At 40.8% G+C, this 22,011-nt stretch overlaps 1 protein-coding gene across 1 annotated transcript in view; it reads left to right on the top strand.

Moving 5' to 3' along the window:
* KIZ (kizuna centrosomal protein) overlaps nt 1-17,737 on the top strand; it is a 532,190-nt gene extending 514,453 nt beyond the window's left edge. The window contains exon 14 of the mRNA XM_053712012.1: nt 17,493-17,737. Within this exon, the coding sequence (XP_053567987.1) occupies nt 17,493-17,596 (104 nt within the window). The 3' untranslated portion in view covers nt 17,597-17,737. The remainder of the gene's footprint in view (nt 1-17,492) is intronic.
* The last annotated feature ends 4,274 nt before the right edge of the window (nt 17,738-22,011 follow it).

A 22,011-nucleotide genomic window follows, 5' to 3' on the forward strand; every position in this document is an offset into this window, starting at 1 on the left:
GCTGTAATCATAGCCTAGAGTGCTGTGCCCTAAGCTCCTTTTTCAAGGTAGAAAAATGAACCCCATTGGCTATGGTTAAAAATCAATCAAACAAATAAAGCCCACTTCGATTAACCATTTAAATATTATAAACGCATAAGCCTATGTGCTGCGCCCACTTTGTATCCTAACTTGGAAGTGGAAAACATGTTTGTTTTTAACCTCCAAAATAAAAGCTAATTTTTAAGGATTATCGGAAGGAGTGGATCCTCTATTCTTTGAATTTACAATTAGACATTTCTCATAATCTGTGTTGCAAGAACAACTGTTGCTTGCATATAAATGTGAGTTTAAGCTTTTCAAAGGGGTTAAACACATGGTCGCTAATTTATATTCAAGTGACTCTACTTTAATGTCTCTTTAAGCATATTTCAAGGTTTGGGTGACATTTGGCAGATACTGTAAGGACAAGATTTTCCTTTCAAATTCAGTTTCTCTTTTGCAGATGTTGGACACTCTCCAAAATTTCAGGTTTCTGCTCTATCAGTTTTTCTTTCAGTAAATGTTTGCCTATCATCCTAATGCTGATTCTGTAAATCCTTGAAAAAACATTTCCTGTCTTCCCACATCCTTAAGAACCTTTGCAAAAAGTGTCTAAAAACGTTTTTGCTATATTATTTTAAGCGTTGGCTTTGGCCATGGCTAGTCATTTATCTAAATCTGACACCCTTTGAATTTTTGTATCTGATCTCTTTCATAAGACTGTGGCAGTCCACTTTCCATTACTCCTGAGATTCAACTCCTGGCTACTAGGAAGCCGCAAAGATTCCCAAAACGCCAAGATCACTTCATCTCTCCCACCTCTCTGGTATGCAGTCTTATATTTACCTCCTCAGAAAAAAGGTGAAGAGTTGAGGTGCTCCAGATTCTTCATTGAGAGGGGACATCAGACCGATTTGAGACCCATTTTCCCCTACTGAGAGACAGATAGGAGATTGTAGTATTGGGCAGTGACACAATTACCCCCATTGAGGAGTTAGTCACAAGCCTGCCACAGGTGTTCTGGTGACCAGTCCCTTAGCGTCCTCTTGTTGGGTTGTTGATATACTCCACACCAAGATCCTCTGCTGTAATATAACCAGCACTAAATGGGCTATCTAATGGAAGCAGTCATTTCTGCAGCTGGTAAGAACAGTGGAGTGGGTGCTTGTCAGATACGTCTGGACACATTTGCACTCACATAGACCACAGGCTATTAGCAGGTACATTTGTTATGTTACATCATAGCCAGGGGACTTAATTTAAAACATACATTACCACATTCACACTAGACGTTATTGTGTACGATTGTCTATATGTTATTTGGAGTCTTTTAGAGGCAGTAAGAAGCAATTTTATTTAACACATACTATGTTTTTTTTATTTGACGCATGCCTTTTCCATAGTTTTTGTCCCGCCCAAATTACTTGTGGACTCCACAGCTTGTGTATTGGTTCCCAGGACTAATGGATCATGGACTCTCACCACCTTATGAAACAAAACAAAATGTATGCTTACCTGATAAATTAATTTATTTCATGGTGGTCAGAGTCCGCAAGGTCCTGCACAATTTTATTAAATTAAGTTTTCTATTAGCAGTTCTAGTTTGCACCTCATTTTTCTCCAACATAGGTGTGTCCGGTCCACGGCGTCATCCTTACTTGTGGGGATATTCTCTTCCCCAACAGGAAATGGCAAAGAGCCCAGCAAAGCTGGTCACATGATCCCTCCTAGGCTCCGCCTACCCCAGTCATTCTCTTTGCCGTTGTACAGGCAACATCTCCACGGAGATGGCTTAGAGTTTTTTAGTGTTTAACTGTAGTTTTTCATTATTCAATCAAGAGTTTGTTATTTTCAAATAGTGCTGGTACGTACTATTTACTCAGAAACAGAAAAGAGATGAAGAATTCTGTTTGTATGAGGAAAATGATTTTAGCAACCGTAACTAAAATCCATGGCTGTTCCACACAGGACTGTTGAGAGCAATTAACTTCAGTTGGGGGAACAGTGTGCAGTCTCTTACTGCTTGAGGTATGACACATTCTAACAAGACGATGTAATGCTGGAAGCTGTCATTTTCCCTATGGGATCCGGTAAGCCATGTTTATTACGATTGTAAATAAGGGCTTCACAAGGGCTTATTTAAACTGTAGACTTTTTCTGGGCTAAATCGATTGATTATTAACACATATTTAGCCTTGAGGAATCATTTTATCTGGGTATTTTGAGATAATAATATCGGCAGGCACTGTTTTAGACACCTTATTCTTTAGGGGCTTCCCAAAGCATAGGCAGAGTCTCATTTTCGCGCCGGTGTTGCGCACTTGTTTTTGAGAGGCATGGCATGCAGTCGCATGTGAGAGGAGCTCTGATACTTATAAAAGACTTCTGAAGGCGTCATTTGGTATCGTATTCCCCTTTGGGTTTGGTTGGGTCTCAGCAAAGCAGATACCAGGGACTGTAAAGGGGTTTAAAATTTAAAACGGCTCCGGTTCCGTTATTTTAAGGGTTAAAGCTTCCAAAATTGGTGTGCAATATTTTCAAAGCTTTAAGACGCTGTGGTGAAAATTTGGTGAATTTTGAACAATTCCTTCATGTTTTTTCGCAATTGCAGTAATAAAGTGTGTTCAGTTTAAAATTTAAAGTGACAGTAACGGTTTTATTTTAAAACGTTTTTTGTACTTTCTGATCAAGTTTATGCCTGTTTAACATGTCTGAACTACCAGATAGACTGTGTTCTGAATGTGGGGAAGCCAGAATTCCTATTCATTTAAATATATGTGATTTATGTGATAATGACAATGATGCCCAAGATGATTCCTCAAGTGAGGGGAGTAAGCATGGTACTGCATCATTCCCTCCTTCGTCTACACGAGTCTTGCCCACTCAGGAGGCCCCTAGTACATCTAGCGCGCCAATACTCCTTACTATGCAACAATTAACGGCTGTAATGGATAATTCTGTCAAAAACATTTTAGCCAAAATGAACCCTTGTCAGCGTAAGCGTGGCTGCTCTGTTTTAGTTACTGAAGAGCATGACGACGCTGATATTAATATCTCTGAAGGGCCCCTAACCCAATCTGAGGGGGCCAGGGAGGTTTTGTCTGAGGGAGAAATTACTGATTTAGGGAACATTTCTCAACAGGCTGAATCTGATGTGATTACATTTAAATTTAAATTGGAACATCTCCGCATTTTGCTTAAGGAGGTATTATCCACTCTGGATGATTGTGAAAATTTAGTCATCCCAGAGAAACTATGTAAAATGGACAAGTTCCTAGAGGTGCCGGGGCTCCCAGAAGCTTTTCCTATACCCAAGCGGGTGGCGGACATTGTTAATAAAGAATGGGAAAGGCCCGGTATTCCTTTCGTCCCTCCCCCCATATTTAAAAAATTGTTTCCTATGGTCGACCCCAGAAAGGACTTATGGCAGTCAGTCCCCAAGGTCGAGGGAGCGGTTTCTACTTTAAACAAACGCACCACTATTCCCATAGAGGATAGTTGTGCTTTCAAAGATCCTATGGATAAAAAATTAGAAGGTTTGCTTAAAAAGATGTTTGTTCAGCAGGGTTACCTTCTACAACCCATTTCATGCATTGTCCCTGTCACTACTGCCGCATATTTCTGGTTTGATGAACTGCTTAAGGTGCTCGATAGTGACTCTCCTCCTTATGAGGAGATTATGGACAGAATCAATGCTCTCAAATTGGCTAATTCTTTCACTCTAGACGCCTCTTTGCAATTGGCTAAGTTAGCGGCTAAGAACTCTGGGTTTGCTATTGTGGCGCGCAGAGCGCTTTGGTTGAAATCTTGGTCGGCTGATGCGTCTTCCAAGAACAAGCTACTAAACATTCCTTTCAAGGGGAAAACGTTGTTTGGTCCTGACTTGAAAGAGATTATCTCTGATATCACTGGGGGTAAGGGCCACGCCCTTCCTCAGGATCGGCCTTTCAAGGCAAAAAATAGACCTAATTTTCGTCCCTTTCGTAAAAACGGACCAGCCCAAGGTGCTACGTCCTCTAAGCAAGAGGGTAATACTTCTCAGGCCAAGCCAGCTTGGAGACCAATGCAAGGCTGGAACAAGGGAAAGCAGGCCAAGAAACCTGCCACTGCTACCAAGACAGCATGAAATATTGGCCCCCGATCCGGGACCGGATCTGGTGGGGGGCAGACTCTCTCTCTTCGCTCAGGCTTGGGCAAGAGATGTTCTGGATCCTTGGGCGCTAGAAATAGTCTCCCAGGGTTATCTTCTGGAATTCAAGGGACTTCCCCCAAGGGGGAGGTTCCACAGGTCGCAGTTGTCTTCAGACCACATAAAAAGACAGGCGTTCTTACATTGTGTAGAAGACCTGTTAAAAATGGGAGTGATTCATCCTGTTCCATTAAGAGAACAGGGGATGGGGTTCTACTCCAATCTGTTCATAGTTCCCAAAAAAGAGGGAACGTTCAGACCAATCCTAGATCTCAAGATCTTAAACAAATTTCTCAAGGTCCCATCGTTCAAGATGGAAACCATTCGAACTATCCTTCCTTCCATCCAGGAAGGTCAATTCATGACCACGGTGGATTTAAAGGATGCGTATCTACATATTCCTATCCACAAGGAACATCATCGGTTCCTAAGGTTTGCATTCCTGGACAAACATTACCAGTTCGTGGCGCTTCCTTTCGGATTAGCCACTGCTCCAAGGATTTTCACAAAGGTACTAGGGTCCCTTCTAGCGGTGCTAAGACCAAGGGGCATTGCAGTAGTACCTTACCTGGACGACATTCTGATTCAAGCGTCGTCCCTTCCTCAAGCAAAGGCTCACACGGACATTGTCCTGGCCTTTCTCAGATCTCACGGCTGGAAAGTGAACGTGGAAAAGAGTTCTCTATCCCCGTCAACAAGGGTTCCCTTCTTGGGAACAATTATAGACTCCTTAGAAATGAGGATCTTTCTAACAGAGGCCAGAAAAACAAAGCTTCTGGACTCTTGTCGGATACTTCATTCCGTTCCTCTTCCTTCCATAGCTCATTGCATGGAAGTGATCGGGTTGATGGTGGCGGCGATGGACATAGTTCCTTTTGCGCGCATTCATCTAAGACCATTACAACTGTGCATGCTCAGTCAGTGGAATGGGGACTATACAGACTTGTCTCCGAAGATACAAGTAAATCAGAGGACCAGAGACTCACTCCGTTGGTGGCTGTCCCTGGACAATCTGTCTCAAGGGATGATGTTCCACAGACCAGAGTGGGTCATTGTCACGACCGACGCCAGTCTGATAGGCTGGGGCGCGGTCTGGGGATCCCTGAAAGCTCAGGGTCTTTGGTCTCGGGAAGAATCTCTTCTACCGATAAATATTCTGGAACTGAGAGCGATATTCAATGCTCTCCAGGCCTGGCCCCAGCTTGCGAGGACCAGGTTCATACGGTTTCAATCAGACAACATGACGACTGTTGCGTACATCAACCATCAGGGGGGAACAAGGAGTTCCCTAGCGATGGAAGAAGTAACCAAAATTATTCTTTGGGCGGAGTCTCACTCCTGCCACCTGTCTGCTATCCACATCCCAGGAGTGGAAAATTGGGAAGCGGATTTTCTGAGTCGGCAGACATTGCATCCGGGGGAGTGGGAACTCCATCCGGAAATCTTTGCCCAAGTCACTCACCTGTGGGGCATTCCAGACATGGATCTGATGGCCTCTCGTCAGAACTTCAAAGTTCCTTGCTACGGGGCCAGATCCAGGGATCCCAAGGCGGCTCTAGTGGATGCAATAGTAGCACCTTGGACCTTCAAACTAGCTTATGTGTTCCCGCCATTTCCTCTCATCCCCAGGCTGATAGCCAGGATCAAGCAGGAGAGGGCGTCGGTGATCTTGATAGCTCCTGCGTGGCCACGCAGGACTTGGTATGCAGATCTGGTGAATATGTCATCGGCTCCACCTTGGAAGCTACCTTTGAGACGAGACCTTCTTGTTCAGGGTCCGTTCGAACATCCGAATCTGGTTTCACTCCAGCTGACTGCTTGGAGATTGAACGCTTGATTTTATCGAAGCGAGGATTCTCAGATTCTGTTATCGATACTCTTGTTCAGGCCAGAAAGCCTGTGACTAGAAAGATTTACCACAAAATTTGGAAAAAATATATCTGTTGGTGTGAATCTAAAGGATTCCCTTGGGACAAGGTTAAGATTCCTAGGATTCTATCCTTCCTTCAAGAAGGATTGGAAAAAGGATTATCTGCAAGTTCCCTGAAGGGACAGATTTCTGCCTTGTCGGTATTACTTCACAAAAAGCTGGCAGCTGTGCCAGATGTTCAAGCCTTTGTTCAGGCTCTGGTTAGAATCAAGCCTGTTTACAAACCTTTGACTCCCCCTTGGAGTCTCAATTTAGTTCTTTCAGTGCTTCAGGGGGTTCCATTTGAACCCTTACATTCCGTTGATATTAAGTTATTATCTTGGAAAGTTTTGTTTTTAGTTGCGATTTCTTCTGCTAGAAGAGTCTCAGAATTATCTGCTCTGCAGTGTTCTCCTCCTTATCTGGTGTTCCATGCAGATAAGGTGGTTTTACGTACTAAACCTGGTTTTCTTCCAAAAGTTGTTTCTAACAAAAACATTAACCAGGAGATTATCGTACCTTCTCTGTGTCCAAAACCAGTTTCAAAGAAGGAACGTTTGTTGCACAATTTGGATGTTGTTCGCGCTCTAAAATTCTATTTAGATGCTACAAAGGATTTTAGACAAACATCTTCCTTGTTTGTTGTTTATTCAGGTAAAAGGAGAGGTCAAAAAGCAACTTCTACCTCTCTCTCTTTTTGGATTAAAAGCATCATCAGATTGGCTTACGAGACTGCCGGACGGCAGCCTCCCGAAAGAATCACAGCTCATTCCACTAGGGCTGTGGCTTCCACATGGGCCTTCAAGAACGAGGCTTCTGTTGATCAGATATGTAGGGCAGCGACTTGGTCTTCACTGCACACTTTTACCAAATTTTACAAGTTTGATACTTTTGCTTCTTCTGAGGCTATTTTTGGGAGAAAGGTTTTGCAAGCCGTGGTGCCTTCCATTTAGGTGACCTGATTTGCTCCCTCCCTTCATCCGTGTCCTAAAGCTTTGGTATTGGTTCCCACAAGTAAGGATGACGCCGTGGACCGGACACACCTATGTTGGAGAAAACAGAATTTATGTTTACCTGATAAATTTCTTTCTCCAACGGTGTGTCCGGTCCACGGCCCGCCCTGGTTTTTTTAATCAGGTCTGATATTTTATTTTCTTTAACTACAGTCACCACGGTACCATATGGTTTCTCCTATGCAAATATTCCTCCTTAACGTCGGTCGAATGACTGGGGTAGGCGGAGCCTAGGAGGGATCATGTGACCAGCTTTGCTGGGCTCTTTGCCATTTCCTGTTGGGGAAGAGAATATCCCCACAAGTAAGGATGACGCCGTGGACCGGACACACCGTTGGAGAAAGAAATTTATCAGGTAAACATAAATTCTGTTTTCCTGCTTTGTTCTTTCCTACCTTTTCTACTTCTCCTTGCTCGGCTATCTGTCAGACTGGCATACCATAGAGATGGGAGAGATGAAGAGTTTTGGAAATGGTTGCCTCCTCCTAGTTGCCAGGAGTTGAATCCAAGGAGTAATAATGGATTGTGGGTTGTCACCACCATGAAAGAAATGAATTTATAAGGTAAGCATAAATTGTTTTTTCATTACAATAGTTTGGTTTTTAGAATTCCACCTTCATTAATTGTTGGAATTCTTAAATATGTTGATACTAAATAAATCCGGAAGAAAGGGATTTCCTTTTTTCCTTGTTCTAATACTTACAGAGTTTGTTTAGCTAGCTGTGTTTGTTTTATGAAAAAGCCAGTTCTTTTTAAGGTCTGGGCTCAGGTGGTTGTAGCTTGTTGGGCCCGTTATCATAAAGCCTCTGTGAAACAGTTATGCAAGGCTGCCACATGGTCCTTCTTGTGTACTTTCTCTACATTCTAAAGTTCAATTAGTTTGAATCAATCAAATTTGAATCAATTTCACAGAAATGTCTTTCAGACAAAGCTTTTTTCAAAACCAAGTAGAACCAGATTTATTCTTAGATATTCAAAGTAAAACAATATAAAGGTCCACCCTGCTTGGCACATTTTATTTTTATTTGTGTCTGTCACTCAGCATAGTTTTAGTTCAAACCATTTTTTCCTCCAAATAGATTTGTACTTGTCTGTGTGTGATTTCACTCAATCAGAAATGATATAGGCAAATGTAGGCCTGTAGGTTTTCACATTCTAAGACTTATGAAATACATTTCTACCTATTTCTCTTGTAAGGTGTATCCAGTCCACGGATCATCCATTACTTGTGGGATATTCTCATTCCCAACAGGAAGTTGCAAGAGGACACCCACAGCAGAGCTGTCTATATAGCTCCTCCCCTCACTGCCATATCCAGTCATTCTCTTGCAACTCTCAACAAGCATGGAGGTAGTAAGAGATAAGTGGTGAAATGTAGCTGTTATTTTGCTTCAATCAAGAGTTTATTATTTTTAAATAGTACCGGAGTTGTGCTATTTTGTTCCAGGCAGGAAAAAAGAAGAATCTGCCTGGAATTTCTATGATCTTAGCAGGTTGTAACTAAGATCCATTGCTGTTCTGACACATGTCTGAAGAGAGAGATAACTTCAGCGGGGGAATGGCGTGCAGGTTATCCTGCTATGAGGTATGTGCAGTTAATATTTTTATAGAAGATGTGAAGGCTAGAAAATGCTGCTGATACCAAATTTATGTAAGGTAAGCCTGAATACAGTGATTTAATAGCGACTGGTATCATGCTTACTTTCTGAGGTAATACTCTTTTATATTTACAATATAAAAAGTTTGCTGGCATGTTTAAACGTTTTTATATATACTTTGGTGATAAAACTTTATTGGGGCCTAGTTTTTTTCCACATGGCTGGCTTAAATTTGCATAGAAACAGTTTCCTGAGGCTTTCCACTGTGTTACTATGAGTGGGAGGGGCCTAGTTTAGTGCTTTTTTGTGCATTAACTATTACAGACTGAGACATCCAGGAGTTCCCTCGTTTTTTTTATCCGGTTTTTGAACTAAGGGGTTAATCATCCATTTGCAAGTTGGTGCAATGCTCTGTTAGCTTATTATACACACTGTAAAAATTTCGTTCTATTTACTGCCTTTTTTCACTGTTTTTCAAATTCTGACAAAATTTTTTTCTCTTAAAGGCACAGTACCGTTTTTTATATTTGCTTGTTAACTTGATTTAAAGTGTTTTCCAAGCTTGCTAGTCTCATTGCTAGTCTGTATAAACATGTCTGACATAGAGGAAACTTCTTGTTCATTATGTTTAAAAGCCATGGTGGAACCCCCTCTTAGAATGTGTACCAAATGTAAATTTATCACCAGAGGAATCTGATGAGGGGGAAGTTATGCCGACTAACTCTCCCCACGTGTCAGATCCTTTGACTCCCGCTCAAGGGACTCATGCTCAAATGGCGCCAAGTACATCCAGGGCGCCCATAGCGTTTACTTTACAAGACATGGCGGCAGTCATGGATAATACACTGTCAGCGGTATTAGCCAGACTACCTGTATTTAGAGGAAAGCGAGATAGCTCTGGAGTTAGACGAAATACAGAGCATACTGACGCTTTAAGAACTATGTCTGATACTGCCTCACAATATGCAGAAGGTGAAGAAGGAGAGCTTCTTTCTGTGGGTGATATTTCTGACTCAGGGAAGATGATGCAACCTGATTCTGATATTTCTACATTTAAATTTAAGCTTGAACACCTCCGCGTGTTACTCAGGGAGGTTTTAGCTGCTCTGAATGACTGTGATACAATTGCAGTGCCAGAGAAATTGTGTAGACTGGATAAATACTATGCAGTGCCGGTGTGTACTGATGTTTTTCCAATACCTAAAAGGTTTACAGAAATTATTACTAAGGAATGGGATAGACCAGGTGTGCCGTTCTCTCCCCCTCCTGTTTTTAGAAAAATGTTTCCAATAGACGCCACACACGGGACTTATGGCAGACAGTTCCTAAGGTGGAGGGAGCAGTTTCTACTCTAGAAAAGCGTACTACTATCCCTGTCGAGGACAGTTGTGCTTTCTTAGATCCAATGGATACAAAGTTAGAGGGTTACCTTAAGAAAATGTTTATTCAACAAGGTTTTATCCTACAGCCCCTTGCATGCATTGCGCCTGTCACTGCTGCTGCGGCGTTCTGGTTTGAGTCTCTGGAAGAGGCTTTACAGGTAGCGACGCCATTGTTCATTTGACTAAACTAACGGCTAAGAATTCTGGTTTTGCTATCCAGGCGCGCAGAGCGCTATGGCTTAAATCATGGTCAGCTGACGTTACTTCAAAATCGAAGCTGCTTAACATTCCCTTCAAGGGGCAGACCCTATTCGGGCCTGGTTTGAAGGAGATATCACTGGAGGAAAAGGTCATGCCCTTCCTCAGGATAGGTCCAAACCAAGGGCCAAACAGTCTAATTTTCGTGCCTTTCGAAACTTCAAGGCAAGTGCGGCATCAACTTCCTCTAATGCAAAACAAGAGGGAACTTTTGCTCAGTCCAAGACGGTCTGGAGACCTAACCAGACCTGGAACAAGGTTAAGCAGGCCAAAAAGCCTGCTGCTGCCTCTAAGACAGCATGAAGGAACGGCCCCCTATCCGGTAACGTATCTAGTAGGGGGCAGACTTTCGCTCTTCGCCCAGGCGTGGGCAAGAGATGTCCAGGATCCCTGGGCGTTGGAAATTATATCCCAGGGATATCTTCTGGACTTCAAGGCTTCCCCCCCAAAAGGGAGATTTCACCTTTCACAATTATCTGCAAACCAGATAAAGAGAGAGGCATTCTTACACTGTGTACAAGAACTCCTAGTTATGGGAGTGATCCATCCAGTCCCAAAGGAGGAACAGGGACAGGGATTTTACTCAAATCTGTGGTTCCCAAAAAAGAGGGAACCTTCAGACCAATTTTGGATCTAATGATCTTAAACAAATTCCTCAGAGTTCCATCATTCAAGATGGAGACTATTCGGACCATCCTACCTATGATCCAGGGGGTCAATACATGACTACAGTGGATTTAAAGGATGCTTATCTGCACATTCCGATACACAAAGATCATCATCGGTTTCTCAGGTTTGCCTTTCTAGACAGGCACTACCAGTTTGTAGCTCTTCCCTTTGGGTTAGCTACAGCCCCAAGAATTTTTACGAAGGTTCTGGGGTCGCTTCTGGCAGTCCTAAGGCCACGGGGCATAGCAGTGGCCCCTTATTTAGATGACATCCTGATTCAGGCGTCAAACTTCCAAATTGCCAAGTCTCATACGGACATAGTGTTGGCATTTCTGAGGTTGCATGGGTGGAAGGTGAACAAGAAAAAGAGTTCTCTATCCCCCCTCACAAGAGTTTCCTTCCTAGGGACTCTGATAGATTCTGTAGAAATGAAAATTTACCTGACGGAGTCCAGGTTTTCAAAACTTCTAAATTCCTGCCGTGTTCTTTATTCCATTCCTCGCCCTTCGGTGGCTCAGTGCATGGAAGTAATCGGCTTAATGGTAGCGGCAATGGACATAGTGCCGTTTGCACGCCTACATCTCAGACCGCTGCAACTATGCATGCTCAGTCAGTGGAATGGGGATTACACAGATTTGTCCCCTTTACTGAATCTGGACCAAGAGACCAGGGATTCTCTTCTCTGGTGGCTATCTCGGGTCCATCTGTCCAAAGGTATGACCTTTTGCAGGCCAGATTGGACAATTGTAACGACAGATGCCAGCCTTCTAGGTTGGGGTGCAGTCTGGAACTCCCTGAAGGCTCAGGGATCGTGGACTCAGGAGGAGTCACTCCTTCCAATAAACATTCTGGAACTAAGAGCGATATTCAATGCTCTTCAGGCTTGGCCTCATCTAGCGACAATGAGGTTCATCAGATTTCAGTCGGACAACATCACGACTGTGGCTTACATCAACCATCAAGGGGGAACAAGGAGTTCCCTAGCGATGTTAGAAGTCTCAAAGATAATTCGCTGGGCAGAGATTCACTCTTGCCACCTATCAGCTATCCATATCCCAGGTGTAGAGAACTGGGAGGCGGATTTTCTAAGTCGACAGACTTTTCATCCGGGGGAGTGGGAACTCCATCCGGAGGTGTTTGCACAATTGGTTCTTCGTTGGGGCAAACCAGAACTGGATTTCATGGCGTCTCGCCAGAACGCCAAGCTTCCTTGTTACGGATCCAGGTCGAGGGACCCCAAGGCAACGCTGATGCTCTAGCAGCACCTTGGTCTTTCAACCTGGCTTATGTGTTTCCACCGTTTCCTCTGCTCCCTCGTCTGATTGCCACAATCAAGCAGGAGAGAGCATCGGTGATCTTGATAGCGCCTGCGTGGCCACGCAGGACTTGGTATGCAGATCTGGTGGACATGTTATCCTTTCCACTATGGACTCTGCCGCTGAGACAGGACCTTCTACTTCAAGGTCCTTTCAACCATCCAAATCTAATTTCTCTGAAGCTGACTGCCTGGAGATTGAACGCTTGATTTTATCAAAGCGTGGTTTCTCCGAGTCAGTCATTGATACCTTAATTCAGGCACGGAAGCCTGTCACCAGGAAAATCTATCATAAAATATGGCGTAAATATCTTTATTGGTGTGAATCTAAGGGCTACTCATGGAGTAAGGTCAGGATTCCCAGGATATTATCTTTTCTCCAAGAAGGATTGGAGAAAGGATTGTCAGCTAGTTCCTTAAAGGGACAGATTTCTGCGCTATCTATTCTTTTGCACAAGCGTCTGGCGGATGTCCCAGACATTCAGGCATTTTGTCAGGCTTTAGTTAGAATCAAGCCTGTGTTTAAACCTGCCTTACAATGTGATTCTCTTTATCTGATCTTCCATGCATATAAGGTAGTTCTGCGTACCAAACCTGGGTTTTTACCTAAGGTGGTATCTAATAAGAATATCAATCAAGGGATTGTTGTTCCGTCTTTGTGTCCTAATCCTTCTTCAAAGAAGGAGCGTCTATTACACAATCTGGACGTGGTTCGTGCTTTAAAGTTTTACTTACAAGCTGCTAAAGATTTTCGTCAAACATCTGCTTTGTTTGTTGTCTGGACAGAGGAGAGGTCAAAAGGCTTCGGCAACCTCTCTTTCTTTTTGGCTAAGAAGCATAATCCGCTTAGCCTATGAGACTACTTTCCAGCAGCCTCCAGAAAGGATTACAGCTCATTCTACTAGAGCTGTGGCTTCCACATGGGCCTTTAAAAATGAGGCTTCTGTTGAACAGATTTGCAAGGCGGCGACTTGGTCTTCGCTTTATACTTTTTCAAAATTCTAGAAATTTGATACTTTTGCTTCTTCGGAGGCTATTTTTGGGAGAAAGGTTTTACAGGCAGTGGTACCTTCCGTTTAAGTACCTGCCTTGTCCCTCCCTTCATCTGTGTACTTTAGCTTTGGTTTTGGTATCCCACAAGTAATGGATGATCCGTGGACTGGATACACCTTACAAGAGAAAACATAATTTATGCTTACCTGATAAATTTATTTCTCTTGTGGTGTATCCAGTCCACGGCCCGCCCTGTCATTTTAAGGCAGGTATTTTTTAATTTTAAACTACAGTCACCACTGCACCCTGTGGTTTCTCCTTTCTCTGCTTGTTTTCGGTCGAATGACTGGATATGGCAGTGAGGGGAGGAGCTTTATAGACAGCTCTGCTGTGGGTGTCCTCTTGCAACTTCCTGTTGGGAATGAGAATATCCCACAAGTAATAGATGATCCGTGGACTGGATACACCACAAGAGAAATAAATTTATCAGGTAAGCATGAATTATGTTTTTAGTGGTCAGAAGCCACATACCACCAGTACTACTGATTTGATTTTCATTTTAGTGTGATAAAAATTCATGTATTGGTAATTTGAATGTTTTTTTTCAGTACAGATCAATCTCTTAGTCCTATGTGATTATCATAAACAGACTACCTCTGAATTATCTTGCATTTCAAAACTCTTCCCTTAATTTATCAAGAAACTATCGGCTAGATTACGAGTTGTGCGTTAGGCTTAAAAAGCAGCGTTAAGAGGTCCTAACGCCCGCTGGTATTACGAGTCTTGAAGGTTTAGGGTCACCGCACTTCTTTGGCGTTACCGCAAAACAACTTACGTAAACTTTGTAAAGTCTTTTTTCTATGGGACTTCCATAGCGCTGGTATTACGAATCTGTCCTGGGAGGCCAAAAAGTGAGTGGTACACCCTACCCCGTCAAGAGTCCTAACGCATTTAAAAGTCAGTAGTTAAGAGTTTTATGGTACAATGCCGTAACATAAAACTCATAACTAAAGTGCTAAAAAGTACACTAACACCCATAAACTACCTATTAACTCCTAAACTTAGGCCCTCCCGCATCGCAAACAATATAATAAAAAAATTTAACCCCTAATCTGCCGCTCCGGACACCGCCGCCACCTACATTATATTTATGAACCCCTAATCTGCTGCCCCCAACATCGCCGACACCTACATTATATTTATTAACCCCTAATCTGCCGCCCCCAATGTCGCCGCCGCCGCCACCTACCTACACTTATTAATCCCTAATCTGCCGCCCCCAACGTCGCCGCCACTACTATATTGAAGTTATTAACCCCTAAATCTAAGTCTAACCCTAACACCCCCTAACTTAAATATAATTTAAATAAGTCTAAATAAAATCCTATCATTAATTAAATTATTCTGATTTAAAACTAAATGCTTACCTATCAAATAAACCCTAAGCTAGCTACAATGTAACTAATAATTACATTGTATCTAGCTTAGGGTTTATTTTTATTTTACAGGCAAGTTTGTATTTATTTTAACTAGGTAGAATAGTTATTAACTATTTAATAAACTACCTAGCTAAAATAAATACAAAAGTACCTGTAAAATAAAACCTAACCTAAGTTACACTAACACCTAACACTACACTATAATTAAATAAATTAACTAAATTAACAACAATTAAATAAATTAAATTAGCTAAAGTACAAAAAAAAACCCCACTAAATTACAGAAAATAATAAACAAATTACAAGATATTTAAACTAATTACACCTAATCTAATAGCCCTATCAAAATAAAAAAAGCCCCCCTATTATAAAAAAAAACCCTAGCCTAAACTAAACTACCAATAGCCCTTAAAAGGGCCTTTTGCGGGGCATTGCCCAAAAGTAATCAGCTCTTTTACCTGAAAAAAAAAATACAAACAACCCCCCAACAGTAAAACCCACCACCCACACAACCAACCCCCCAAATAAAATACTAAATAAAAAAACCTAAGCTCCCCATTGCCTTGAAAAGGGCATTTTGATGGGCATTGCCCTTAAAAGGACAGTTAGCTCTTTTGCAAGCCCAAAGTCCCTAACCTAAAAATAAAACCCACCCAATACACCCTTAAAAAAACCTAACACTAACCCCCTGAAGATCGACTTACCGGGAGAAGTCTTCATCCAAGCCGGGGCGAAGTGGTCCTCCAGACGGGCAGAAGTTTTCATCCAGACGCTACATCTTCTATCTTCATCCATCCGGCGCGGAGCGGGTCCATCTTCAAGACATCCGGCGCTGAGCATCCTCTTCAATCAACGTCTTCCTACTAAATGACGGTTCCTTTAAGTAACGTCATCCAAGATGGCGTCCCTTAGATTCCGATTGGCTGATAGAATTCTATCAGCCGATCGGAATTAAGGTAGAAAAAATCCTATTGGCTGATGCAATCAGCCAATAGGATTGAAGTTCAATCCTATTGGCTGATCCAATCAGCCAATATGGGGAAATCGTGCACGAGCACGTATGACTGACCAGCTCACCACTGACTTAAGCAGCGCTGGTATTGGAGTGCGGTAATGAGCAAAATTTTGCTCAACGCTCACTTCTTGTCTTTTGACGGGTTTGTAAAAACCCGTAATACCAGTGTTGCAGGTAAGTGAGCGGTGAGGGAAAACTGCTCGTTAGCACCGCATAGCCTCTAACGCAAAACTCATAATCTAGGTGTATGTAATTAGGAAACAAAAGGTGTCATGCATTAGTTAACAGTCCCTTTCAATTGTCCAAACAATTGGGCAGAAGGTGGCCTATTGCTGTGAGCAATATTCTCACACAGACTTAGAATGGTTCAGGTTTACATTTTGAGGGCTGCTCATAAGAGGTCAGTTACTTTAATAATTTAGGTGTCTGACTTTAAGGCACGTTAAACTGTAAATAAATGTGAGATGTAATGATATGTTCAAAGATTATCGTTCTACAGGCTTACCTCAATGACATCAGTACACGCATGTGCAATTGTTCCACCACGCCCTGTCAATCATGAGCGTTTGTAAACCAGACAGATTTTGCTCGTTAATTTAGCGCATGCATGGGGACTTAGATTTCATTTATAAAATTTTTTAGTAATATGCTTGTTAATCACATAGGGTATAATTTCTCGCTCAATCACTGCTCATTCAGGAATGCTGAAACAAGTAAACATTGAATTGTGTGATTCAATGTTTACATGACATATGTCACAGAGATCCTCACACATGTGCTATTTGATATCCCTTTCGGGAGCGCACAGAGTCTCTGACGTGTAAAGTGGGTGGAACTGCAATACACGTCACTTTAGTGCTATACTGAAAAATATGGGGGGCGGAGTTAAACTGTGCGATACCAGGAATAAGACATGAGCCAAAATAATATAAAGTAGGTTGTCATAACATATTAATAGGTTGCTATTGGCGGTATTAACATTATATTACTACTAATATACTACAATTGTGTTTACCATCACTTTAACATGGTTTATATTTCCTTTTCACATTGCTATATCACACATAGGGGCATATTTATGATTGTGCGAGCGGACATGATCCGATATAGAGGATCATGTCCGCTGCACGTCGATAAATGCCGACAGCATACGCTCTCGGCATTTATCATTCTTGCGAACTGCTGGTGCAATGCCGTCCCCTGCAGATTTGCGGCCAAATGGCCACTAGCAGGGGGTGTCAATCAATCCGATCGTATTCAATCTGGTTCATTACTGTCCTCCGCCTTAGAGCAGGCGGAAAGGTTATGGAACAGCTGTCTTTAGACCGCTGTTTCATAACTTCTGTTTCCGGCGAGCCTTCAGCTCCTTACGGAGCTTGATAAATATGCCCCATAGCCATCATTTGCACACGGTATATGTCCCTAATAGTCTCAGAAGAAGACACTAGATTAGGGAAATTCAGACTTTAACCTGGCTGCATCCATTAGTTTAGTTTATAGAAACTCAGGAACTAGAAAATCAGCAGGTTTCAGAGGTGAATTATTCCAAAAGAGTGCACAATACAATAATAAAAGTATATTGCACCTTAATTCAGCATTGTATATTATAATCTCAAAGTGTTTAAATGTCCCTTTAATTCTTCTGTCCAAAAGTAATTGTATGTTTGTTTTGTTGTTTTTTTATCTTTTAGCATTCTGGGGTGAATCGGATGACAGCAGTTCAGATATTGAAGCTATACTGAGACCTCAAAATCATATTGTAGATGGAGATGATTTTGATGATTTTTTTGACTAGAAAAATATTGTATAAATGTGTTGCATTTTATTGAGAAACCGTAAAAAAAAAATAGCATTTAAGACTATAACCTTTAACAATCAAATATAGCATTTTTTTTCTTGCTGAACAAAATAAAATTACATTTATTATCAACACCTATTATGTGTCCTGTTTACTTTAATAAAATATATATGTTTGAAGAGGCTGTTTCATAAGCAGATATTTACACACACATATTATATATATATATATATATATATATATATATATATATATATATATATATATATATATATATATATACAGGTATGGTTTGTACACTATCAAAACTTTCCATAAGGTAGTCAGAAACTTTCCATATTTTACAGATAACTCATATTGCTTTTCTTTTGAAGAACATTTATTATCAACATGAACTTAGTCTCATCACATTTTATCTCTTTCAGCAAGAAAAATGAAGGAATTAATTTCAGTAAGTTTACCTGATGAGGAAAAAATTTTTTTTTGCAACACATATTGTTTCCACTAGATGGCAGAGATGTGATACACCTGAGACCAGTTGCACCTAGGTTGCACCTGGTATGTGGGTGTGGTATAGTTAGTTTTTAAGGTGTAAATGCTTGCACATTATGTCTATGCTATCTTGACAAAGGCCCAAGTTGGGGCCGAAACGTTGATAATAAATGTTCTTGAAAAGAAAGCAATGAGTTGGAGTTATCTGTTAGCAGAAATAACAGCCTCTAGATGCTTCCTATAGTAATGTAATGAGTGTCTGGATTCTGTAATGAGTGTCTGGATTCTGGATGAAGGTATTTTGGACAATTCTTCCTTGCAAAACATTTCCATTTCAGTAAGGTTTGATGGTTGCCGAGCATGGACAGCCCGCTTCAAATCACCTCACAGATTTTCAATGTTATTCAGGTCTGGGGACTGGGATGGCCATTCCAGAACATTGTACTTGTTCCTCTGCATAAATGCCAGAGTAGATTTTGAGCAGTGTTTTGGGTCATTGTCTTGTTAAAATATCCAGCCTCAGTGTTACTTCAACTTTGTGACTGATTCCTCAACATTATACTCTAGTATCTGCTGATATTGAGTGGAATCCATGCGACCCTCAACTTTAACAAGATTCCCAGTACCGGCACTGGCCACACAGCCCCACAGCATGATGGAACATCCACCCAATTTTACTGTGGGTAGCAAGTGTTTGTCTTGGAACGCTGTGTTCTTTTTCTGCCATGCATAACGTCTTGTTATGACCAAATAACTCAATCTTTGTTTTATCAGTCCACAGCACCTTCTTCCAAAATGAAGCAGGCTTGTCCAAATGTGATAGATTCACAATAACAGACCAACATAACAAACCACACGCTGGTAGCGTGATACTATTTTGTGTACAATAAAATTATAGTTACAATAAGACCTATTATATTACATAAGTGTACTAAAGCGCAAATAGTAACAGAGTATTGAGTTACATATAGCGAGCTCCCTGCAGGCACACGATTGCTGCCTAATAAATTAAAATTAACCACATTACGGTTCGTTTGGGGAACAGAATTGTACATCTGAAATGTTAACTGTGAATACATTAAAGTAACACTATCTATACTCAGAGAATTCGAACTCAGTAAAGTATAACTCACTACAACAATCACTTCAGGCGCTGCATAACATTATAAGCAGTACTGTTAAAACTTTAATGAAGTTCAGAAATCACAACTGACGCATACAATACAGACCTATATATTTCACACTGTGCAGTGGTACTATTACACCACAATATTCTGATTTAATCATACCAATAACCAATAACACTATTTAACAGTGTATTGGGATTTGCACAAGAATAGTAACTAAATCTCTGCTTCACAAAAATAAAGTGACCTTTTATGTTTAATGTTATGAAATGTTAACTGTGAATGCATTAAAGTGATAGTATCTATGCTAAGGGAATTCGAACTCAGTAAAGTATAACTCACTATAACAATCACTTCAGGTGCTGCACAACATTGTAAGCAGCACTGTTAAAACTTTAATGAAGTTCAGAAATCACAACTTATGCACAAAACAAGACCTGTATATTCTACACTGTGTAGTGGTACTATTACACCACAATAATCTGATTTAATCATACCAATAACCAATAACACTATTTAACAGTGTATTGGGATTTGCACAGGAATAGTAATTAAATCCCTGCCTTACAAAAATAAAGTTACCTTGTATGCTGAATATCACATCACTAGTTAACGTGAAAATACAGAATAGCTAGGGCTTCTCTAATATACACTTAGCTATTACGAAATAGAATTGAGTAAGATATATGTAAACTTGAAAGAATAATAGCTTGATTACACTATATCCTAGCTTATTCTCAATACAAAATCACTTTAGACCAGAGGGTCAAACGCAACTACATATGAGGCATTGGGATACTATACTACATACAAACCAATTTACTTGACATTAACCCTATGATAAGTAAACATAAAAGAGAGTGCAAGGAATAATAGCAGTAGCAACAATTCAACCCCTGTTAAGTGACTTATATTGATACAATAATAAACAACTGAAGAATAATACCAGCAACTATCTTATCTCAGATATTCTAGAGAATTCTAGTAGCCCTGTACTCCAATACATTTATTGTTCCCTACACTAGACAACCAGCATTTTATGTGTAGATTACCCTATATGTAAGAGATCATTTCAAATAAATTAAAGTCTCAGAGGATGGATGACAACAATATTTATACATAAACATATTGTATCAGTATTTAACTGATTTCTTTTTGTACAAGACATCCGTGCTACCAAGCTGAGCTTAAGTAAACTCTCTACTGGGTATCGTTATAATAACCTACACCACATCAACTCAGTCTTATAGAATTGAACCGGTGTACCGCAGAGATTTCTGTATAGATTATACTGTAATATAATTATCTGGGCTATCATACCCCAAAGGCCTATTTACATAGATTATTGCATATAACACAATCTATACAAGACTACTTTATCCTAGGTTTTTAATCGTTTATGTTTCCCCCTTCTTTTTCCCCCTTCTCCAATTATTTTAACTAAACTAATAAAAGTTAAGTTTTAGACTCTGGAAGTAAACGCCGCACATGAGGTTAAGACAGTGAGTGCTAAAACCGCATTCTTTTGTGGAAGTGACTCTATCACCTCCACTTTTTGCTTGTATGCTATTGTTGTGCGGTAGCACCCCTCCCTCTAACAGCATAGATTAATTTCATATTAACGTAAAATTATTGACCACTATAGAAATACTGGGGAGTGTGTCTGAGTGTAGTGCCATTGCTCAAACTCGTTTCCAATAGTCTTAGCTATCTGGGTTATCCAGAATTCTCGAGCAATAGAGCACACCGACCTCCATAAGAATAACCACGAATATGGCATTTCCATGGGACCTAGATAGACAAAATAGACAGCAGAAAAGAGCAGCTGATCTAGAAGAAATCTTTGAGAATGGCAATATCTCTAAACCACAGAACACAGTAACCTCATTAGATGGAGCCCTTAGAGAATTACATAAGACCATGTTTAAACAAGATAAAGTATGGTGGAATCGCCATTTTTTCGAGAAATACATCCAAAAAAACTCATACCCAGAGGTCTAAGAATTCAGTTATTCCCGGCATACGAATTTAAAAATCAACAACTCAGTATAGAATGGGAGGAAGCACTCTCAGAATGTTCTACCAAACTAATGAAGATACTCATGAAAAATGACCAATCAGAATATGACCTATTGGAAGCTAAAATAAAAGAACAGAATGAAATACTGAAACAATTTCAAGATAACTCAGAATTTGAAAAATCATACAAAACCTATCAGAAAGAACTGGACAGATATGAATTAGAACTAAAAAACACCAAACAAGGCAAATTAAACAGAGATATCAATGACTTCAGTAACAACAGAGTATATAAATGGCGTAATAGATCATTCTACAGACAGCCAAACAAAAACCCAAAGGTAACCATTGTGGAGAGTGACGTATCAGACACAGATGGAGAGGAAGGCAGCTCAGGTACAGCTACTCCCATCCCCAATAGAACATCAACATTAGCCCCACGATCATCCAGCCGTAACAAGAGGAAGGATTTTTTAGAATCAGGCGGGGAAGAAGACAAACCAGAAGAGGGGGGAGGAAAAAGCAAAAAGCCGGCCAGAGGGAGGACATTCCAACAATCGAACCACCAGAAGAATGGGAATCAATACAAGAGGACCCCCAGTCCATTCTCCCAAATACGTCTGAATCACTAAGGGTTATCAATTTATCAGACATCCAACTTTCAGAAAGCCATATCTGTTTATTGTCAAAGGGACTTTCATTCTGTCCATCACAAACAATAGATAAATTCGAAGTCGTAAAAGACATTCAACTGTACATACGTAAACTACTCCT

The sequence above is a fragment of the Bombina bombina genome, chromosome 4 (genome assembly GCF_027579735.1).
Source record: "Bombina bombina isolate aBomBom1 chromosome 4, aBomBom1.pri, whole genome shotgun sequence".
NCBI classification, from domain to species: domain Eukaryota; kingdom Metazoa; phylum Chordata; class Amphibia; order Anura; family Bombinatoridae; genus Bombina; species Bombina bombina.